This window comes from Spermophilus citellus, assembly GCF_964194105.1.
Source record: "Spermophilus citellus genome assembly, chromosome: 17".
Taxonomy (NCBI): domain Eukaryota; kingdom Metazoa; phylum Chordata; class Mammalia; order Rodentia; family Sciuridae; genus Spermophilus; species Spermophilus citellus.
The window spans coordinates 30,323,049-30,345,400 of record NC_138199.1 but is presented as its reverse complement, the minus strand read 5'-3'; the positions used below and the strand labels follow the sequence as shown (position 1 = coordinate 30,345,400).

At 35.2% G+C, this 22,352-nt stretch overlaps 1 protein-coding gene across 1 annotated transcript in view; it reads left to right on the top strand.

Moving 5' to 3' along the window:
- The window catches only part of EFCAB5 (EF-hand calcium binding domain 5), a gene marked incomplete at both ends in the record, with an annotated part of 153,456 nt that overhangs the window by 42,258 nt on the left and 88,846 nt on the right, over positions 1-22,352 (top strand). Inside the window, 3 exons of the mRNA XM_081269962.1 lie at positions 904-952; positions 4,754-4,824; positions 21,580-21,735. Of these exons, the coding sequence (XP_081126088.1) occupies positions 904-952; positions 4,754-4,824; positions 21,580-21,735 (276 nt within the window). The remainder of the gene's footprint in view (positions 1-903; positions 953-4,753; positions 4,825-21,579; positions 21,736-22,352) is intronic.

The window sequence follows — 22,352 nt, the reverse complement described above, 5'->3', positions numbered from 1 at the left end:
CTAAGCTCAATCCCCAGTTCAAAAAAAAAAAATGGACTTACAAGAACTCTGAAATTTTATTTTCAATAATCAAAGAATAAGGAAGAATAGAGGATTCTTAGGATGGCCAAACTGGTTGCTAAATGTGTCTTAGCTCCACCATGCTCTGTGGGGAGCCAGTCCAAATGCAGGCACCTTTAAGTTCTGATGCATCATGGGGATCTGAAAGATCAGTATAGTCTGGCACCTTAGTGCCAGTAGTGCACTGGTGACTCAGGCTTTTCTCTCCATCAAGTAATAAGGTGTGGCCCTGGGAGTGGCCCTAGGAGTAGGCGGCACCCAGAGAGGTTGAGCTACACTCCCCTGTTCCCTTGTAATCCTATTCCTTGCCTCATTTGAATGGCTTCTTCCCAATAAAAGGGTTCAGCACATGCTCCTCTCTCTTTCCACGGACCCCTAAGGTTGGAGGATCCATTACAGGACCCAAAGAAAAAGGTATTTCTCTGTTTCTGTGTGGTTATTTCATGCAGCCCAGTTCACCTGGAGTGACTTTGAGTGTTTAGTCATGGAATACAATGCCCAGTGTTAGAGCATTAGCTAGAAATGTTATCCAGGACGGGGGCAAAACAGTATCACTCTCAGCATCCCAGTTCTTTCACAAAAAGTTGGGAATCACTGAGTGCATATGAAAGCACTTCATATACCTTGACATATTCTCTAAACTAAACGTAAATTGTTGCTATTTCTGTCCTTGGGTTAGAAAGATTACAGAACACTTAAGACAGAAAGACTATAGATGACTTTTAGTCTAAAATACTATATGTGTGATAATTGAGGATTAATATTTGGTTCCTTTCCTTACCTTTTATTTTGTCTCCTTTTTTCTTTCTTCCTTCCTACCTTCCTTTTTTTTCTGATTTGCAGATTCAAAATGTTCTTCATGATTTTTTCCAAAAGCCAGAATTCGAGCTTGGTAAGTATGCCTACTACTATGGTATTTTTATTTTTCTCTTTTTGCAGGGAGGGCACTGAATTCAGATGAAGCGTTGATATTAAAACTGATGTTATTGAAAGCACTTTTTATAGATGAATTATGCTCTTCTGTTCTATCCAGACAATATAGAAAAGTTATCAATCATTCTCAATTCTTTTAGTCCAATGCCCCACTGTATTGCACCTTTTTAAATTTTTTTTAGTCGTTGATGGACCTTTATTGAATTTATTTACTTATATGTGGTGCTGAGAATAGAACCTAGTGTTCTATCACTGAGTTACAATCTCAGCCCTGTATTGCATCTCCTTATTAACCTATGCCATACTTAGAGAATTTAAAAAGGAACATACAATATCATATTTGTGATTTCAATATATAAATGTTTGGTTACAACTTCACTAGAAGACATAATACAATAGTTAGACCTACTTATCATGAGTGTTTAGATATGTGGAAAGTAAAATTATATCCAATTGTGTGTGTATGTGTGTGTCTGTGTGTGTGTGTGTGTGTGTGTGTGTGTGTGTGAGAGAGAGAGAGAGAGAGAGAGAGAGAGAGAGAGAGAGAGAATATCCCATGACAGGGAGAGCTACAAATTCAGACTGACATAGATGTATTGTATTAGAGTTCAGACATAATTTATATGTTAGCTCCTATAACACAATTCTCTGAAATGGTGAACAACTCCTAGTTAAGTTCCAAGATGAATTTTACATTTAAACCTCCCTCAAATTTTCACAGTAGTTACATTCTTGGAAAATTAAACAGCAAAATTAGGGGCTGGGGGTGTAGCTCAGTGGTAAAGCTTGTGCATAGCATGAATGAGGCCCTCAGTTTAATCCCCAGCACCAAAAAACAAAGATGACAGCAAAATTCTACTCTGTGTTTATATATAAAATAGAATTGAGTTCTAGATTCAAAATTGCTATAAGCAGATTTTTCACTTACTTGAATGTCTGACAGGAAGGGGAAAGCCTTAATTTTGCAGAAATTGCAGGGGTTCTGCCTCTACACCTACTCTCCATTATTGTAATTACAAAAACTCTCCCACAAATTCCCACCATGCAGAGTGCTGGGAGAGTGGGAGAGTACCACCCCTATGGCGAATCATAGATTTGATGCATTTGTTTTTGGAAAGATTTCTTTATGTGAAACTAGGCACACACACACACACACACACACATATATACACACAAATATGACTTTGTTACATAAAGAACTAGACTTTGAGTCCTGAAATTTACATAATTTAGATCCAGCTGATTTTTTTTCAATTTCAATTTATTTTTAACTACTTATTACAATGATAACAATAGATTGTGACAATATTTGAAGTCTGTTCTCACTTTTTAAAATGAAATATGCTTCTCCTCCTCTTGATCACTGGTCCCCAAATGTGATTTGGACCTTGTGTCAGTGACAACCTTTTTTCTCTTCCCTGTTCTCAGCCTATCCCAAAACTGTAATTCTCCTGTGAGCTCAACCTCCACTCTTATTTCAGAAATTCTTGAAACAACTTCCTGTGTTTATTTATTTTGGATGGGGGTACAGAAGGAGTGAGTAAAGACAACACTATTAGGATCCTAATGAACATTAGAGAAATTCCAAGCTACTCCAGTTGATAGTAATTATTTCTCCTCTTTACTCCTTTCTTTTTTTAATATTTATTTTTTAGTTGTAGTTGGATACAATATCTTTATTTTATTTTTAGTGGTGCTGAGGGTAGAACCCAGGGCCTCTCATGTGCTAGGTGAGCGCTCTACCGCTGAGCCACAATCCCAGTCCCTACTCCTTTCTTATAGTATTTTTTTTTCCCGTAAGCCATTTATCTATTAGACTGATTATTTTACTGTGTCTTCCCAAAATGTCACCCACCATTGACAAGTCTGAGGAGAAACACAATATTGTATTGTGTGATATTTGCATGATAAATCTTAGATAACTAGATGACTATTTCAGAAATTGTCCTTTTCATTAAACTTATTTAGTATTATTTAATGCTTGATGATGATTTCATTGTCCAATATGTAATAAAGCTATTTCTTACATTATAAAATTCTATTACAGGATACCTTTTTTTAAAAATTTATTTTTTTTTATTGGTTGTTCACAACATTACAAAGCTCTTGACATATCATATTTCATACATTAGATTGAAGTGGGTTATGAACCCCCAATTTTACCCCAAATGCAGATTGCAGAATCACGTTGGTTACACATCCACAATTTTACATAATGCCCTATTAGTAATTGTTGTATTCTGCTACCTTTCCTATCCCCTACTATCCCCCATATTTATTTTCTATATCATCCATCCATTCATTCAATATTTATCAAATCCTTCCTTAGTTCCAGATATTGTGAGGGGACAAAGAAAGCAAAGACATACTTCCTTTCCTTAAGTTACTCAAAGTCCAATCAGAGGATATGTGTGAACATTCATAGCAGCTATTACTGGTAGAAGCCAGTCTAGTTTGCATAATTTTCTGGAGCTTAAAAAAAGGTCTGAAATAGGGATATTGGCATTTAATGCATAAGCTTATATGAGTCTTCATGGCCACAATAACTGATACAAATAGCAGTCACAAAATCCAAGAATAACTGAAAAATCTTTCCTGGGCCCTTGTGCCAGTCCAGGAAAGGCAGGAAGAGTTACTGTTAGAAGTAGAAGAAGCCAGTTTGTTGGTTCATTCATCATGAGCTTTCATAGAATTATTTTCCTCTCTTGGTAAGATCAATAAGGATTACGTAAGTGACATATCAAATGGAAGTTTAAAAACGTTTACTTGAACTAACTGCCAAATTCACTATTGTTGACCACTCTGTTACTCATAAAACTTTTTGCTTAGCTTTTGTGATATCATTTTCTCTTTATGTTTTTCTTCTATCTTTGATCACCTCTTGCATTTTTCCTCTTGGTTCTTATTTTGCTTAAACCTTAAATGTTGTTTTCCAGAGTTTCCCTTTTGACTCACTTTATATACTACCCACTCCCTTTGTTTTCTTATTCAAATCTGTAACTGCAATGATGACTCCCAATCCATATTCCATTTCAAACTTTACCCCTGAGCTCCAGCTATTTATGAAAAGATCTACAATGAGTGGTAAGTGAAAAAGCAAGTTGCAGATCAAAATTATCATATTCATTTAGAGAAAAAATATATATGTCCGTGTACACATACACATATGGAAATGCATAGGAAGGGTTGCTGAAAGGATGGTGACAAGCTGGTGACAGTGATTACTTCTGGGACAGAGAGGAATGAGTGTGCACATGGGGGACTAGAGGGAAAAGAGGATATTCACGTTTTGCTGCTCATATTTTTGTATTATTTGAATGTTTTACTAACCATATAATAAATATTACTAGTTAATTTAAGAAACATTAAGGCCAAAAAAGATTTTTAAATGGAAGTTTACAGAGGTGTTTTGATTTAGATTATCCTAGCATAAATGCTAGCATAAATTAATACAAATGTTTTTATAGTCTTTTATATGATTGTGCATATGTGTTTCTGCTTTATCTCAACCCAGTTATTAAAAATTTAGCTTTATTCTCTTTACTAGTTGGGTTGCTGGGTTAAATAAAAGCCAGGAAAAATAATAATTCTGTAATAATTGGAAAGCTACCCAACTATATATCATTTACTTTATGGGTAAATATTAGTTAAGAAATAATTTTATATTCTTTTAAGTACTAGAATATAAATACAAAATATGACTATATTATAACCAAACTATAACCAAACTAACTAGCAAACATTTTTATCCCCAAATTAGAATCACATTGCAAACAATTGGATTTTACTGACTCCGTAGAATCAGGATTGAACAAAACGGAATTTTCAGAAGTAAGAAGTTATATTATTTAATGTTTGAATCATTCTATTAGTTTCAACTATCTTTTGGTAGATGTCACATATATATTAACTTAGAATGAAATAAGATCATAGAAACTTATTTTTGTGTGTGTGTGTGGTGCTGGGGATTAAACCCAGGGCCTTGTGCATGTGAGGCAAGCACTCTACCAACTGAGATATATCCCCAGCCCTTGATCAGTTTTTTTTTTAATATTTATTTTTTTAAGTTTTAGGTGGACAAAATATCTTTATTTTACATTTATGTGGTGCTGAAGATCAAACCCAGTGCTTCATGCATGCTAGGCGAGCACTCTACCACTGAGCCACAACCCCATCCCTCTTGATCAGTTTTTAAGGGATGCACTTTAAGATATTTTAACCCCTCTAGCCAGGCACAGTGGTGCATGTCTGTAATCCCAGAAACTTGGGAGGCTGAGCAAAAGGATGACAGGTTCAAGGCCAGCCTCTGCAACTTGTTGAGACTCTATCTCAAAAGATTAAAAGGTCTGTGGATGTAGCTCAGTGGTAGAACGACCTTGAGTTCAATCCCTAGTACTACCAAAAAAAATTTTTTTTTTAAATTAACTCTCTGCAATTAGGCTACATCTTAAAGCAAAGTCATAATTTATTTCAGTGGCACTCATGATATGAAAATGTGAAAAACTTTCACTGACACCTTCTGGTAAGATCAAGAAAAACCTGCATCTTATATTCAATAAATCTAGTTATACAAATAATAATCAGATCTAAAACTTACAAAGCATTTTCATGGGCCAGACACTGTTCTAAATTTTCCATACATGAACTTGAGGAATCTGCTCAGCAACTCTTACATCTGCTCGCTCGCTCTCTTGTAATCTTCTACTGTTATTGATGAAAACATTGAGGTTTAGAAAGGTTAAATAACTTGCACATGGTCTCACAATCAATCAAATTGGGAAATTTGTATTTAGATTGTTTGGTTTCAAAGTCTACTTAATATTATATCTGAGAAAGTAGGATTCTATTTTCATGCAATAAGTGAAAGAAGCAATTTAATGATACCAAAATTCTGAGTCTTTTATAGTCTGTGTTTATATATTTTTCATGTTTTCCTATTTCCCCTTGTTTTTCTCCTCTAATGACATTAGTCTCAAAGTCTAATTTTCTTTCTTTTTCTTTTTCCATTCACCCTTGCTCCATTGAAGGTGAAGACTAAGCACCTTATACAGTTTCAAAGTTCTGTATGAAGGATTTCTGGAATCCTTCATTTTTGTATGAATCAGAATTTGGCAAATTTTTATCTCAGTTGTATTCTCATTGTGTTTTCTTAGGTTCTCTCTTTGCCATTCATTAGTCACAGGTTCAAACTAATCGCCAGTTACTTATATCTCAACTGTGATGTAGAATCCTTACTATGAACCAACTTCTTCTTCTCTTTTTTTGGTGCATGGGACAAGGTGGGGGTGGGGGGGGCTGGAGATTGAATCCAGGGCCCTGTGCATGCTAGGCAAGCACTTTAACTGACCTATACCTCCAGCACAGAGCCACATCTTTACTAATTTTCACAAGCCAAGTCAGCTACCAGGAGCTATCTGCTGATTGGCTGTTACCTGGGCTAAATCAACCCAAAGAGCTAGTGAATGGCTCCTATGCTGTAAAGATTGCCAGAATTATTCAAACTAGTAATTTCCAAACTATTTTCCCTGATTTGCCTTATATGTCCTGTAGAAACCCCCATAAAGACTCTTATTTAGGCTTTCCCTTTGCTCCTTTCTGCTTTTGCCTCCTAAACAAAACCTGATGCTTTCCCTGTTATTGTATGGCATGACATGATGCCTTCTCTTGGAAACTGTAAGTAATAAAAATCTTCTTTTAATGATTTCATTCCTCTCCACATCAACATTCAGTCACCTCCTTAAGTTGAAATCCCAGAATTAAAATTGAGATAAATGACTCAAAACAAAAATATGTAGAACAAACAATAGTATTAAAATAATTCAGGAATAGCTGAGGCTTTATCACTTTATCCCATAGCTTAAATTACTTTGCAAAACAGTGATTCTTGGTGCTACTTTCCTAATTATCTTTTATTAGTTTTCCTACAAGAGAACAATTTATAAAAGTTTTCTATTTTTTTAATTATAAGAGTAATATATGAATTTTATCATATATGAATTATATCCCAATAAGAAAGTAATATAGGCTCATTATAGAAAATTAAAGGTGGAAAGTATAAAGAAGAAAAAAAAATTAAATCCATGATTCTACTAATAGTCACTGTTAACACTGTGATTTTTTTTTTTTAAAGAGAGAGGTGAGAGAGAGATGGGGAGAATTTTTAATATTTATTTTTTAGTTTTTGGCGGACACAACATCTTTGTTTGTATGTGGTGCTGAGGATCGAACCCGGGCCGCACGCATGCCAGGCAAGCACGCTACCGCTTGAGCCACATCCCCAGCCTCTGTGATATTTTTCTTTGGATAATAACAATGGTTCAGATTTTTTAATCATGTTTTTTATGTGCCACACACTGTACTAAGGATATTACATGTACTTTCTTAAGTAATTCTTACGAAAATTATTATCCTCATTTTGCAAATATGGCAGGAAGATGGAACAATTTCCTCAAGTTCACATGTGATATAAGTGACTGAGCTGACTCCAAATGACCCTTGTGCCACATAGTGTCTATTATATTCATAGTGAAACATATGAGATTTTAGTTTAATTTTGTTTTTTTCTAATAGAGTTTCAGTCATGCCTCATATACAATTCTGTGTTCTACTTTTTCACTTAACTTCATCTCTTAATCATTTATCTATGTTAATATTCTTTAAAGCATGATCTTGAACTTTTTTAGCAATAGCATGTTAAAATGTAACTTCTTCCACTCTTCTATGTGATTGGAGACTTCTAAAACCAAGTCCAGCCAGCTGCAGTGATGCTCACCTATAATTCCAGAGACTTGAGGCAGGAGGATCACAAGTTCCAGACCAGCCTGGGCAACTTAGTAAGACCCTGACTCAAAATGAAAAATCAAAAGGGCTAGTAAGAAAGAAAGAAAGAAAGAAAGAAAGAAAGAAAGAAAGAAAGAAAAAAAGAAAGAAAGAAAAGAAAAGAAATCCAAGCTATAGTATTTCTCCAATTCTAAGATGAGTGTTTTCCTTCAGTATTTCTAAAATCAAGATGCATTTTATAGCTCAATGTGTGTGTTTGATGAAATAGTATTTTTCCCCTCTTCTCCAACTCCCCAAATCTGACTTTAAATCAATGGTCCATCTGATGATTAGTGGTTTTTGATAACTGGGGAGGTGGAAAACTACATATACTTTATAAGCAAAATGACTAATATTAAGTAACAAAAAAATAATTTATTTGCTATTCATTTAAATGAATAGCAGATAAACAAAATAAGCAAACCAAAAAAATTGAGTAAGTTTGAAGATTTAAAATAGTTTAATGGGACCAACACCATTTTTTATATTTTTAAATGTTAGAATGTTATGTTTAACTGGGCACAGTGACACATGTCTATATACCCAATGACTCAGGAGGCTAAAGCAGGAAGATCACAAGTTTGAGCCCAGCCTGAGCAATTTAGTGAGACTCTTTCTCTTTAAAAAAAGGTGGGGATATAACTCATTGGTAAAGCACCCCTGGGTTCAACCTCCAGTACTAAAAAAAGTTACAAAATTTAAAATTTCAGGATAGTAGAGAAAATAGAACTCTCTTAAACTTTATGAACTTATTGCACATTGTAACAGAAAATACAAAAGAAAATTGTATTAAAAATGCAAAGTTAAATAAACAAAAACTGTATAATAATTATGGAGATATTAAAACTTTTGGGAACAGCTTTATTGAAATAAAAGTCACTGTGTTTTTTATGGCTGTTGTAACAAATTAGCACAAATTTAGTGGCTTAAAACAACAAAAATATATTCTCTCCCATTTCTGAGAAAGAAGTCCAAGATCAGGATCATTTGGGTCAAAATTGAGATGTTGGAAGGGCTGCTCTTCCTCTGATAATTTGTTCCGTCTCCCTTCCTGCTTCTGATAGCAGATGATATTCCATTATTTGTGACAGCATCACCAATCTCTGTCTCTGTAGCCAGGTTGCCTCCTCCTCTTCTTTCTGAGAAATCTCCTTTTTCTAAGGATATATGTGATCACATTTAGGGCCCACCTGGATAATTCAGGATAATCTCCAATCTCAAAACCCTTAATTTAATCACATCTACAAAAACTCTTTTCCAATATAAGATAACATTTATAAATTCATGAATTAGGACCTGATATCTTTGAGGGCCATTAAATGCCTTACACACATTGAGAATATACAATTAAATGGTTTGTAGTATATTTACAAAATTATGCAACCATCTAAACAATCAGTTTTATAATATTCCCATCATCCCCTAAAGAAATTGCATTCCAATTAACAGTCACTCCCGGGCTGGGGATGTGGCTCAAGCGGTAGGGCACTCGCCTGGCATGCACGGGGCGCAGGGTTCGATCCTCAGCACCACATAAAAATAAAATAAAGATGTTGTGTCCACTGAAAACTATGAAATAAATATTAAAAAAATAGTCACTCCCCATTTTCCTCCAATCTCCAGTCCTCAACAACCACTAATGTACTTTCCGTCAGTACAGCTTTGCCTATTTTGGACATTTCATATGAATGGAATGATACAATATGTATTCTTATAATGTTTTCTAGGTTCATGTGTAGTGTTTTCTAGATTCATATCTTTCTATTTCCAAATAAAATGTTGATAATAACATTCCTTTGTATGGATATATCACTTTTTATTTATCTTTCAACAGTTAGTGAATTTATATACTTTTCATTTTTTGGCTATTGTGAATAATATTGCTATGAACATATGTACATAAGTTTGTACATGAGTACATGTTTTCATTTCTCTTAGGTATATTCTTGAGTAGAATTCCAGTATTATATGGTAACTTTATGCTTAATCTTTTAAAAATATTTTTTAGTTGTAAATGGACACAATATCTTTTTATTTGTTTATTTTTATGTGGTGCTGAGGATCAAACTCAGTGCCTCACATATGTGAGGCAAGTGATGAGTTACAGCCCCAGGCCTATGCTTAATCTTTGAGAAACTACCAGAGCATTTTTTTTACAGCAGATGTACCATTTTACATTTCCACCTGAAGTGACCCTGTTCTAGTTTTATTGGTCAAAATTTATCAAAAATTGTCACCAAGAAAACATTATAAGCATTATATGTTCCAAATAGTAGAAATCCTACAAGTTATATTCTCTTATCATTATGTAACAAAACTGGAAAATAATAAACAAACTTAAAAATTAAGTCCAACCAGTTGGAAATTTTTAAAATACTCTCTTTAATAACTACTGAGTGAATATCTGACATCTAGTTTTACAGGATGCTAGTAAATGTGTACTCAGATGAGAAATTGCTTTTTTTAAACTTTTAAACATGGGATATGGTGACAAATTTTAAAAATAGACAATTACAAAAATAAGCAACAAATATTCACACTCCCATCACCCAGAATTAATTCTTACCACCTTGGCATATTTTCCTATGAAAGAATCATTCCATTTTATAAAAATTAAATATGACCATTAAGAATTCAAACAACATGGGGCCAGGTTGTGGCTCAGCAGTAGAGTGCTCACCTAGCATATGGGAGGCCCTAGGTTTGATCCTCAGCACCACATAAAAATAAATAAAATAAAGGTATTGTGTCCAACTACAACTAAAAAAAATAAATATTTAAAAAGATTCAAACAATACATAAAAGTATAAAGATGAGAATTTGAAAATCCTGTAAGTTTTTTACCCAGAAATAACCATTGTCAGCCATCATTCAAAACTGCTTTATGTACTATATTACTATAGATAGGTAGGTATATAGCAATATAGATAACCAGAAGTAATTAAAATTTTCAAATATTTAAAAACTAAAAAGAGGACTGTGAGGGGCTGGAGTTGTGGCTCAGTGGTAGAGCGCTCGCCTAGCACATGCAAGGCCCTGAATTCGATCCTCAGCACCAAATAAAATAAATAAATAAATAAAGGTATTGTGTCCAACTATAACTAAAAAATAAATATTAAAATATAGGGCTGTGATTGTGGCTCAGTGGCAGAGCACTTGCCTAGCATGTGTTCGATCCTGGGTTCAATCCTCAGCACCACATAAAAATAAATGAATAAAATAAAGGTATTATGTCCATCTACAACTAAAAAAATAAATCTAAAATATATACATAATTTTGGGGCTGGGGTTGTGGCTGAGTGGTAGAGTGCTCGCCTAGCATGCATGAGGCGCTGGGTTTGATCCTAGCACTACATAAATGTAAAAAATAAAGATATTGTGTCCACCTAAAACTAAAAAATAAATATTTAAAAAATATATATGTATATAATTTATCCCAAAGAAAGAAAAAGAAACTGAAGTGAAAATAAAGGAATTATTGAAATTAAACATATCTTCACAAATTAATTCTAAAATAATTCAAGTAAATGACCATATATATAAAAAATGGTAAAAGTTGCAATTGTGGGAGATGGTGGTACATGCCTATAATCCTAGTTATTTAGGAGGCTGAGGCAGGAAGATTATAAGTCCAAGTCTAGCTTTAGCAATTCAGCAAGATCTTGTCTGAAAATAAAAAATAAAAAGTGTTGGAGATATTGCTCAGTCGTGTAGTGTTCCTGGGTTCAATCCCCAGTACTGCACACACACAAAAATAAATAACAATAATAACTTATATAAGTAAATAATAAAAAATTAAAAGTGTCTTAAATATGGTGTTCTATTTTCTTCATTTCATGATTTTTTTTTCTTTATTATGCCTTGGAATATATCTTTTGCTCTCTTTTGGGGTTGTCTACACAGGGGAATCAATTATATATATTTGGGACTAGAATTGTCTTTCATATCTAGTAATTCTTTAATAATTTCATATCTAGTAATTCTTTAATAATTTCTAGTAATTTTAATAATATCTAGTAATTCTTTAATAATTTCTTTCTTTTTTACCTGCATTCACTATGATGGTCTGAACTTTTTCTGTCAGTAATTCCACATCCCCAGCCCTATTTTGTATTTTATTTGGAGACAGGGTCTCACCGAGTTGCTTAGCACCTCGATTTTGCTGAGGCTGGCTTTGAATTTGCAATCCTCCTGCCTCAGCCTCCCTATCCTCTGAGATTCCAGGCATATGCCACTGTGCTGAGTAGTAATTCCATTTTGTGTTGTTCTTTCTTTGGTTCCTTCTACTTAAACTGTATCGTTTCATTTCATTATGCTGTTTTACCAGCTTGTCTTTGAGTTCTTATCCAAATTCACTTACATTGAATTTGTGTTCTTATTAAGTTGTACTATAGCTTAAAGCAGTTGTGATACTTTTTTCTTTTTCTTGAGTTATTTTCTTCTAGATTGACTTTTTCTTTTCTTCCTGTGTTGTTTGGGCAGTTGCCATCCTTCCATACTTTTTTTTTTTTTCCTATTCCTTGTGTTTGGATGGTTCTGCCCTAATTTTTATTTATTCTGTTGTGGTATGGGTGCTTTCTTCCTAGGCCACCTGAGACCATTGTTTTCATTGTGAATCTCCAGTTTAGAGGGTTGACATTTCCTTTTCCAGTTTCTCTTTCCACTCCTGGTATTAGAGTAAGAGAGGAGGGAAGATGAAAATAATTCCAGAACTAATGCAGTCTTTCCAAGAATGCCTGGGCTTTCTACAATCTTTTATTTCATCCATTTATTTATTCTTTTATTTAACAAATATTTGTTTGGCTATTTGTTTATGATGAATATTCTAATAAATACCAAGTTTAAGAGTTTCCCTCTGTGCTTAAATTAACTGTTTTTTAAAACCAAAAAAAATCAATTTCAAATATTTCCAAATGCCTTATTTTATGAATTATGATAATATTAATTTCAGATAGAATGTAATATATTATGTTAATAAATTCCCAATATTGAGCCATACCTGTTTCTAGAATTATCCTGACTCATGGGTATCCTTGGAGAATTCCTAAAATCAGTCCTTTAATTCTCATTTTTAACTTTTGTTTCGCCTCTATTGCTTAACTCCTCTATGGGTTTATTTACTTGCTTTTATTAATATTATTTTGATTGAGAAATTATAAGTATATATTTATGGACTATAATGTGACATTTGGATATATGTATACAATGTAAAATAATTAAATCAAGCTAATTAACATATTCATCACCTCCATTATTTTTAGTAAGAAATCTGAAATTTATTTTTGTTATTCAGTTTTAAAATACACTGTACAGTATTATTAATTATAGTCACCCTGCTGTGCAGTATATCTCAAAAAGTTATTCCTCTATTTCTCTGAAACTTTGTACCCTTTCACCATCTCCCCATTCCATCAACTCCCACATCCCCACCCCAGTCTCCAGGAACCACCATTCTACTCTCTACTTCTATAGGTTCAACTTTTTTTTGGATTCCACAGATAAATGAGATCAGGCCATATTTGTCTTTCTGGGCCTGGCTTCTTTCACTTTATATAATATCTTTGAGTTTCATCCATGTTGTTGCAAATGACAAAATTTCCTTCACTGGCCTTGCACTTGTGATCCTTCTATCTCAGCCTCCTGAGTTGCTGGGATTACAGTTGTGTGTCATTGTGCCTGGCTAGATTTTCCTTCTTCTAAAGCTGAACTAATAGTATTCCATTGTGTATATATGTCATATTTTCCTTATCCATTCATCTGTTGATGCATATGTAGGTTTATTCCCTATCTTGGCTATTGTGAATAATGCGTCAATGAACATGATAGTACAAATTTCTCTTTGGTATGTATTTCTCTGTTTAGTTTTAATTTTTTTAAATATTTATTTTTTAGTTGCAGTTGGACACAATGCCTTTATTTCGTTTATTTATTTTTATATGGTGCTAATGATTGAACCCAGGGCCTTGCACGTGCAAGGTAAGCTCTCTACCACTGAGCCACAACCCCAGCCCTAGTTTTAAATTTTGTGTATTATGATTGTTATTTCTAAGATTGCTTTTATTCTTTCTGCTTAATATTGTGTTTTACCTATATTCTTAAGAGTCTGTAGAAGATTGGGGTCCTATCTTATTTTGAGGTCCTATGAGGAGACATCACAAGATAATGTGAATTCATCTTTCGTGTGATTACAATTGATTCTTATCTTCCACAGCAGACTCAATCTCAACCTTGCAATCATAGGACTCTGAACCAATGCAGTTAAAACTTTTTAGACTCCACTTTTTAATATTTATGACAGGTATTGCGGTTACAGTTGTACATGAAGACAAATAAGCAAATAATTACAAGCTATTGTAATGAAGGATATACTAGGAGATACCAGCATGTCAGAAGAGACACACCAATAGAGTAGGTAGGCCAAGATGTTTCAGATAACATAAGATAGCTGAATCTTAATTAAGGAGAAGAACATATGTAAAAAAAAAAAAAAGTCAGAGGAACAACATGTAAAGAGATACGAAAAAAAAAGGCATGGTGATGCACACTATAATCCCAGCAACTCAGGAGATGGAGTCAGGAGGATCACAAATTTGAGGCTAGCCTGAGAAACTTAGTGAGACTCTATCTCAAAATAAAAAAAAAATAAAATAGACTAGAGATGTAGAGCATCCCTGGGTTCAATCCCTAGTAACAACCAACAAACAAATAAAACAAGAGAGTATTTCTTAAATTGGGTAAATGCCTATAATTATAGCTAGAGGCAGGAGGACTGCTTGAGCTCAAGGCCAGCCTAGGCAACATAGATAGACCCTGTTTCAAACAAAACAAACAAACAAAACTTGCACAGAACTATTCATTGAACATATTTAATTACCCAACCAACAAATCATTGGGCCATCCTGTATGACATGACATAAAAGTATTTGGAACACTTGCTTCCCTCCACGTATCACCCCATCCCACCACCCCCATCCCACCACCAGACAGGGGCCTTGCTAAATTGCCCAGGCTAGCTTCAAACTCACAGTCCTTTCACCTCAGTCTCTGAGTAGCTGGAATTAGAAGCACATGCCACTGTGCTTCTTTTAAAGAGATTTGCTTTAAGGCTATTTCATCAACAACTCATTTAATGAAACTGGAAGAAAATGTGTTGATAAATAGGGTTTAAAGTCAAGATGTTACATACAAGTGCCATCCAGTGGAGATACTGTGAGATACAATTGCTTCTGATCATTTATCTCTGTATTGTCTTGTATTCAGTTCAGGAGTAAACAGGTGTGAACAGATGGAGCCCTTCTGAAATTCCTGTTAATCTTACAGAGAGTGTACCCTTTTCATTTCATTGACTGATTGGTTAATTTATCAATGAAAGAAAACATTTTCAAATATGTTTATTTTATCCAAATATTATTAATGCAATTATTGGCAATTTAGTTAACATTTTTAAATTTTTAAATAGGAGGACTCCTTCCACCCCCACCCCCTGCCCAGACTGTTTAAGCTTTACAAATTCCCCTGTTTTGATGAAGAATTTCTTAGTAATCTGCTTCAGAGAAGGCTAAAAGGTACTGGGCACTGTGTCTTATGCCTTTAATCCTAGCAACTTGGGAGGCTGAGGCAGGAGGATTGCAAGTTTGAGGCCAGCCTTAGCAACTTAGTGAGATTGTCTCAAAGGAAAAAAAAATTAAAGACTGGAGATGTAGTTCAGTGGTAAATCCCCAGTACAGGGGGCAAGAGGGAGGCCAAAAGAAATAATAGCATGTCTAAATTTGTCTTGGTACATTTTAAGACAAAGGTTATATTAACATGATTTTTAAAATGCCAGTCTCATGAATGGCTGTGTGCCCCACACCCCAAAAAGTTTCTGCTAATTGGTTGTTTGGAACTTGGAACCCACTTTCCAAACAGATGTAATTTTTTAATATGGTAGGCAGGGTTCTTAGTGTCTAGGTGCTGTGTATTATGGAGTTTTTAATCAGAGTTATTATATTTGTGGTGAAATAATGCCCTGTAGAATAGGGCATCACCATGCACTAGCAGGAAAAGGATTTTTTAAAAAAATCTCTAAATCAGTGTTGACTACATACAAGACCTTTATTGTGACAAAGATTCATGGAGTGAGGAGTATGGATGGACAGAAGTAAGGGAGACCCTCCAATACTCAGAATGAGGAGCTGAGGAAAGCTGATGTCTTATCAACACAGAGCTTCCTTCCCCTCTCTGAGGATTCCAGAGATTGATACACTTCTATTTTTACTGCCAATTATCAGATCAGTTGGACGTGACCTGGGTCATATTCTTGCATATTCTTGCACTGATATAGAAACTTCACTGTTAGTCTATTCTACTATTAGTCTATAACCCCTTGCCTCCAAGTTACTACAAAGTTGGACTTTTTCAGACAAGGGCTATTAAATAAAGGATTATTCTCTACACATGTGTGGTCTATTTACTCTAGCTATGAGAATCTTGACTCAAATTGTCATTTGTGATCACCATTCCTAATTATCTTTAACACACACACACACATTCTTGTGACGATATTGAGATATATATATATATATATATATATATATAAAACAAAAGAATTGAGAATGAGTGAGTATGTAGGGGAGACAAAATTTTACCTCTACCATTTCAGGATTTTTTCCCCTGATGGGCCTGAGAATTGATTTAACCTAAGACAGATCAGTAGGGAAAAATATATATAAGTTTCATGTGGCATGGGAACCTTCATAAGGAAATGAATATCTAAAGACAGTTTAAGACTTATATACTGAATTATCAAAGAATAGAAAGTGTGCTGGGGGGCTGGGGATGTGGCTCAATTGGTAGCTCGCTCACCTGGCATGCATGCGGCCCGGGTTCAATCCTCAGCACCACATACAAAGATGTTGTGTCTGCCGAGAACTAAAAAATAAATATTAAAAAATTCTCTCTCTCTCTCTCTCTCTCTCTCTCTCTCTCTCTCTCTCTCTCTCTCTCTCCCTCTCTCTCTCCCTCTCTCCCTCCCTCCCTCCCTCTTAAAAAAAAAAAAAGTGTGCTGGGCATGGTGGCTTATGTCTATAATCCCAGCAGCTCAGGAGGTTGAGGCAGGAGGATCACAAGTTCAAAGCCAGCCTCAACAACATAGTGAGGCCCTCAGCAATTCAGCTAAATAAAATACAAAAAGAGGGCTGCAGATGTGGCTTAGTGGTTAAGTGCCCATGAGTTCAATTCCCGGTACCACAAAAAGAAAAAAAAAATAGTAAGTGTGACAAAGCAACTAAATTACATGGGAGGGCTGAAGATAAAGAGTTATTTTAACAAGGCCTTTACATAATTCTCTCTGGCACAACTTCCTGTCCTTGAATATAAGAATGTTGTTTCCCTTGGACTAGTTATAGGAATTTCATCTGCTTTTCAGAAACAGAAGGAAAGTCAAAGTGATCTTCTTGCACCTGCTGTTTATTTTTCTAAGTTAATTAACTCAAGTTGATTCTTATGTCAAAGTGGTAAGTTTGGGGGGTGGTATGTTCTGAATACCATCAGATGCATACCATAGGGGAAGAACTCTCTATGTAGATACTAAGTGCGGTTGTCCCAGGGAGTGGGTGTTGATGCTGTGGACACAGCTAAAGGCTGTAAAGTTTCCTTCTTGGCAAAGGATACAGATACATACTGAGAGAGTTTATAATGTGAGACAGAATACAGACAAGAGGCTTCCAAACAAGGTCCCCCAAAGTTCCTTATTAGAATTATACCATCAGAGTGGATCAAGTTATGGAGTTTCAAACCATCCTGGTTTGCCTGGGACTAAGGAGTTTTCTCAGGATTTTTAATGTTATAACCAAGAAAAATCAGGCAAAATGAGGCAGTTGGCTAATCTAACTGAGAAGTGTACTTTGCTATTCTTGGATCCTTTCCTGACCTTATTGCCCACCTGATCATAGAGGAGATACAGGCAACACATCTGTCTGCCCATCAGGAGCAAATGAAAACAGTCTAATACATTCCTGTTATCATGAGATGATAGAAAGTGAAGGCCAGTTTTCAATTTCTCAGGAACATCCTTCAGTAGACCTGGACTTCAGGCAGTCTGAGATCCACTCCTGAAATAATAATCATCTTAAGAACAGTCATATGCAAAAAAAACATAGACCCTATTAGTAAGATTCAGATATTAACTTTTGATTCTGCCACATTGAGGAATTATTGTATCCCTTGGCCAGTAGTAAATGAGGGCCATCCTTTGATTCTTGACAGCCCATTCTTCTCCTGCTGAGCGGTGGTGATTCACTCTGAAATGGTCACTTCCCGATAGAATTGTTTTATAGAAATTGTACAGTCTGAGGCCTTCAAACTGAAATGGCTCCACATTTAATTTTTTAAAAATATTTTTTAGTTGTTGATGGATTTTTATTTTATACATATTTATATGCGGTGCTGAGAATCAAACCCAGGGCCTCCCACATGTAAGGCAAGCACTCTACCACTAGGGCACAACCCTAGTCCTTAATTTTTTTGGGGGGGTACCCCCAGCTCAATAATTGTTTCTTAAAAGTTACTTCTCTGAAACCAGTAAGCTAATTTTCTCCCCAGAGGCTATGAGAACACACCATTTCTTCAGTGATAGATAGTAGATATATTCTGTATACTTGAATATTCTGTACTCTTTGTTTGCGGACTCCTTGTAAACTACTAAGGATTTCAAGCAGTTTGGACATTAATATCTAAAATAGTTTCCAAACATAGTTTTCTTCCTATTACCCTTGGAGGGGGGGCGGTGACTGGCCATTGAACCCAGGGGCACTTTACCACTGAGCTACATCCCCAGTCCTTTTTATTTTTTTATTTTGAGACAGGTTTCTAAGATGTTGAGGCTGGCCTTAAACTTGGAATCTCCCTGCTTCTGCCTCCTGAGTTGCTGGGGTTACAGGCATTCACCACCATGCACAGCTTTCTATTACTCTTATATCACCTATTTCATCAATTCTTCAGTATATCTACAATTAAATAAGCATGATCTCAATGGCCCAGACTGTAGACTCTTAATAGTAGCTACCAATCTATTAAATGTGACATTTACCATGTTCCCAATATTAAGTCAGAAAGGAAAAACCCAGAAATCATTACATTGGGAGCTAGTACATAACCATAAATTGTCTAAGTATAATTCAAATGTTTAAGAGTTCTATGATACATTCCTACCCCTTTCTATTTTTTTATATTGAGACAGGGTTTCACTGAATTAGTGAGGCTGGCCTTGAACTTGTAATCTTTCTGTCTCAGCCTCCCAATTTGCTGGATTACAGGCCACCACACACAGCAGTAGTTAATTATATTCTTAAGTTAAGCCGAGCACCTATTTTGATTCATTACTTGAGAAAATATAAAAGTACAAAGGCTACCACATATTTTCACTTTTTTCCTGTTTTTACAAGACACTGGCAAATTTATGTAATGGTTCTATTTAGAATTTGATTTGTGGTTGATGTTGGCAACTGGTATAGTCTTTATGTCATATAGCCCACCTTTATAGAACAATTAGAATGTGTTTACTCATAAAACCCATAAGTTATAAATCCAGAGAAAGACTTAAACTAATTCTTGATTCAATAACATTCCCACGGCCAAGAAACTCAAATGGCTTTGAAGTTTTTTTTTTTCCCAAATGCTAAATATAAAACAGGGTAATTGTTCTCATGAACTAGTATCTACTTTTTTAAGCATTAAAGGAGTGAGCCACAATATTGACAGAAAATGCCATTATTCCAACAATTATACCATATGAGTAATTTAGAAAAATACCTACTATTCAAGCAAAAGGTAATGAAGGTCAAACAACAGGAACTAAGGATATTGAACCAATAAAGGACCAATTACCCAGATCACCTCGTTCAATGGATCTCAAACTTCAGCATGCATCAGAATTACCTATGGGGCTTGTTAAAACAGATTACTGGACCCTAACCCTAGAGTTTCTGATGCAGTAAGTCTGAGATGAAGCTCAAAATTTTGCATTTCTAACAAGTTCTCAGGAAGTGCTGATGCTGTTCCCTACATAATTATTTTTCCATGTTTGCCTCCCTTTGTTCCACCAAATATAAAAACACAAAGATTTTGCCACTTCTTTGAGTCATCATTTCTTTTTAAAATTTTTTTGTAGTTGTAGATGAACAGCATGCTTTACTTATCCATTTATTTATTTAGTAGTTGTAGATGGACAGAATGCCTTTATTTTATTTGTTTATTTTTATGTGGTGCTGAGGATCGAACCCAATGCCTCACACATGCTAGGCAAGCACTCTGCCATTGAGCTTCCGCCCTGGCCCTAGGTCATCATTTCTTTATAAGGGCTCTGTAAAACTTGTGTTACACATTTGGACTTGTCTCCTGTTTGTCTTATGTCAATTTAGTTCTTAGGCCTTTCTAAGATCTTAAAAGGGTCAAGATAAAGTTTTGCTTCCTCCGGTACACTTACACACTCGAAAGTCCAGCCCCACTCAGAGATCAACTGACTAAATCCTAGTCCTCGATTTCCAGAGAAGAAGATCTGAATGGCATTCCTTATGTTAAATGTCCTCTCCTGATCCAATCATTTATGGCTACCGAAGTAGGATTGTACAGTATAAATAGGTCTACCTCTGTCTTTGGGGCAGTGAAGACACTCACTAACTGGGCTAACACTTCAAGAAGCATCTGCTCAGAGATTTTGCCAGCGCTTGGTCATTTCTTTCTATCCAGCATACTTTCTAGCTCTCATGAAGAGAAGTGGATCAAGAATATAACATTCCTGACCTATCAAACTGGCAAAAATTCAGGCAGCAACACACAGATGGTAAGGCTGATGTGGGACTGCAAAAGAGCACAAGCTTTTTGTCAAACCCACAAAAAATACAGATATATTTAACATCTAAGCTAGAGATCTCACTTCTTGGGGAATTGCTATTCAACAAGGGAAGAGAAATGGCCTAAGAACATAGATATTTTTAGTTTCTACACTTAAAAAAAATCACAAAGAATACCCTACAATATCAAAAGATAAAAAGCTACTCAGAATCCCCATACTTTACAATAATTAAACATAGCCAGCCTTGGGACTCACATGCTCTTTCGTGCCATATGCCAATAGAAAAGCTCCATTCAATTTTGGAACTTTTAATCCACAGGCAACATTTTAGGATTGCTTCTATTTCTGACTGTGAAGAAAGTCTGCCTTATATAATGCCAATGTGACCCAAAGTGAATTTGCTCCAAAAATATCTAGTCCCACTGGTGTATGGTGTTGGGGACCACATTGGTCCCTCTGAAGCACAGCATGTACAGTGGCACATGAAAATACTTTTTAAGTACTGAATGTGGTAGTATTCATCTATAATGATCTCAGTGACTTAGGAGGCTGAGGCAGGAAGATCACAAGCTCGAGGCCAGCCTTGGCAACTTAGCAAGACCCTCTCTCAAATTTTTAAAATTTAAAATTTAAAAATATAATAATGGCTGGAGATGTAGCATGGTTGTAGAGTGCCCCAGGTTCTATCCCCAGTTTAACCAAACCAAACCAAACAAAAAACACCTTTAAATGATAAGAAATTTTATAGGAAAAAAACAAAAAAAATGATATGGGAACATTTTTGCAGCAAATGTAGTTCATACACATGAACTAAACCCCTTGGAAAATCCAAATAAAGGACATGGTTTTAAGTCATCATTTATCCTCTCTCTCTCTCTCTCTCTCTCTCTCTCTCTCTCTCTCTCTCTCTCTCTCTCTCTTTTTCCCCCCTGCAGTACATCTCTTCACATATTGCAGACCTTAAAAGTGAAATTTTTGAGGAACTTCTGAAGCACCTTTGCCACTGTGCAGATGATTTCCGGGAGGTTGTAAAAGCTGACTTACAGAGACAGATGTTTGCTGACCTCTTTCTATATTGTGACTCTGGGAAGGTAGGTTAAGGCCTTTAAACCATTGCTTCTCACAGTATTGGTTATGAAGTACCAGTTTTTTGCATCTTTGTAGTTAATGATGTTTTAAATTTTTCAATTGTATATCAACATGTAATCAATGAAAATGGATTACTGGGGGGAGGGACACACAAAATACAATCCTCATTTTTATTATCTGATTCAAATCTGATTTATTATCAGTTACTTTCTCAAATTGCTGTAAAAATTTCTAGATATTATTCTCAATTTTTGTATCTGGCACCAACATGCAAACCATAGCTAGAGTGGAACTACCGTTTCAGGATTTATCACTTGTTTCTAAATGTATCTCTTGCCCATTCCTAAATCACTAGATGATTAAAATTGTTTTTGCTTTTTCTCTTTGTTGGTAACTTCCTATATAAAAGGGATGCTAGAAAGCCTATCACTTTATTTTACTGTTCTTAAAAACAGAAGAATTTGTATCAAAAAGTGTTTCTATTGTGAATTGTACTGCAGTAAACATTGATGTGACTGTGTCCTTGTAGTATGCTGTTTTTAAGTCCTTTAGGCATAAACCAAGGAGTGGGATAGCTGGGTCAAAAGGTGGGTCCATTCCCAGTTTTCCAAGGAATCTC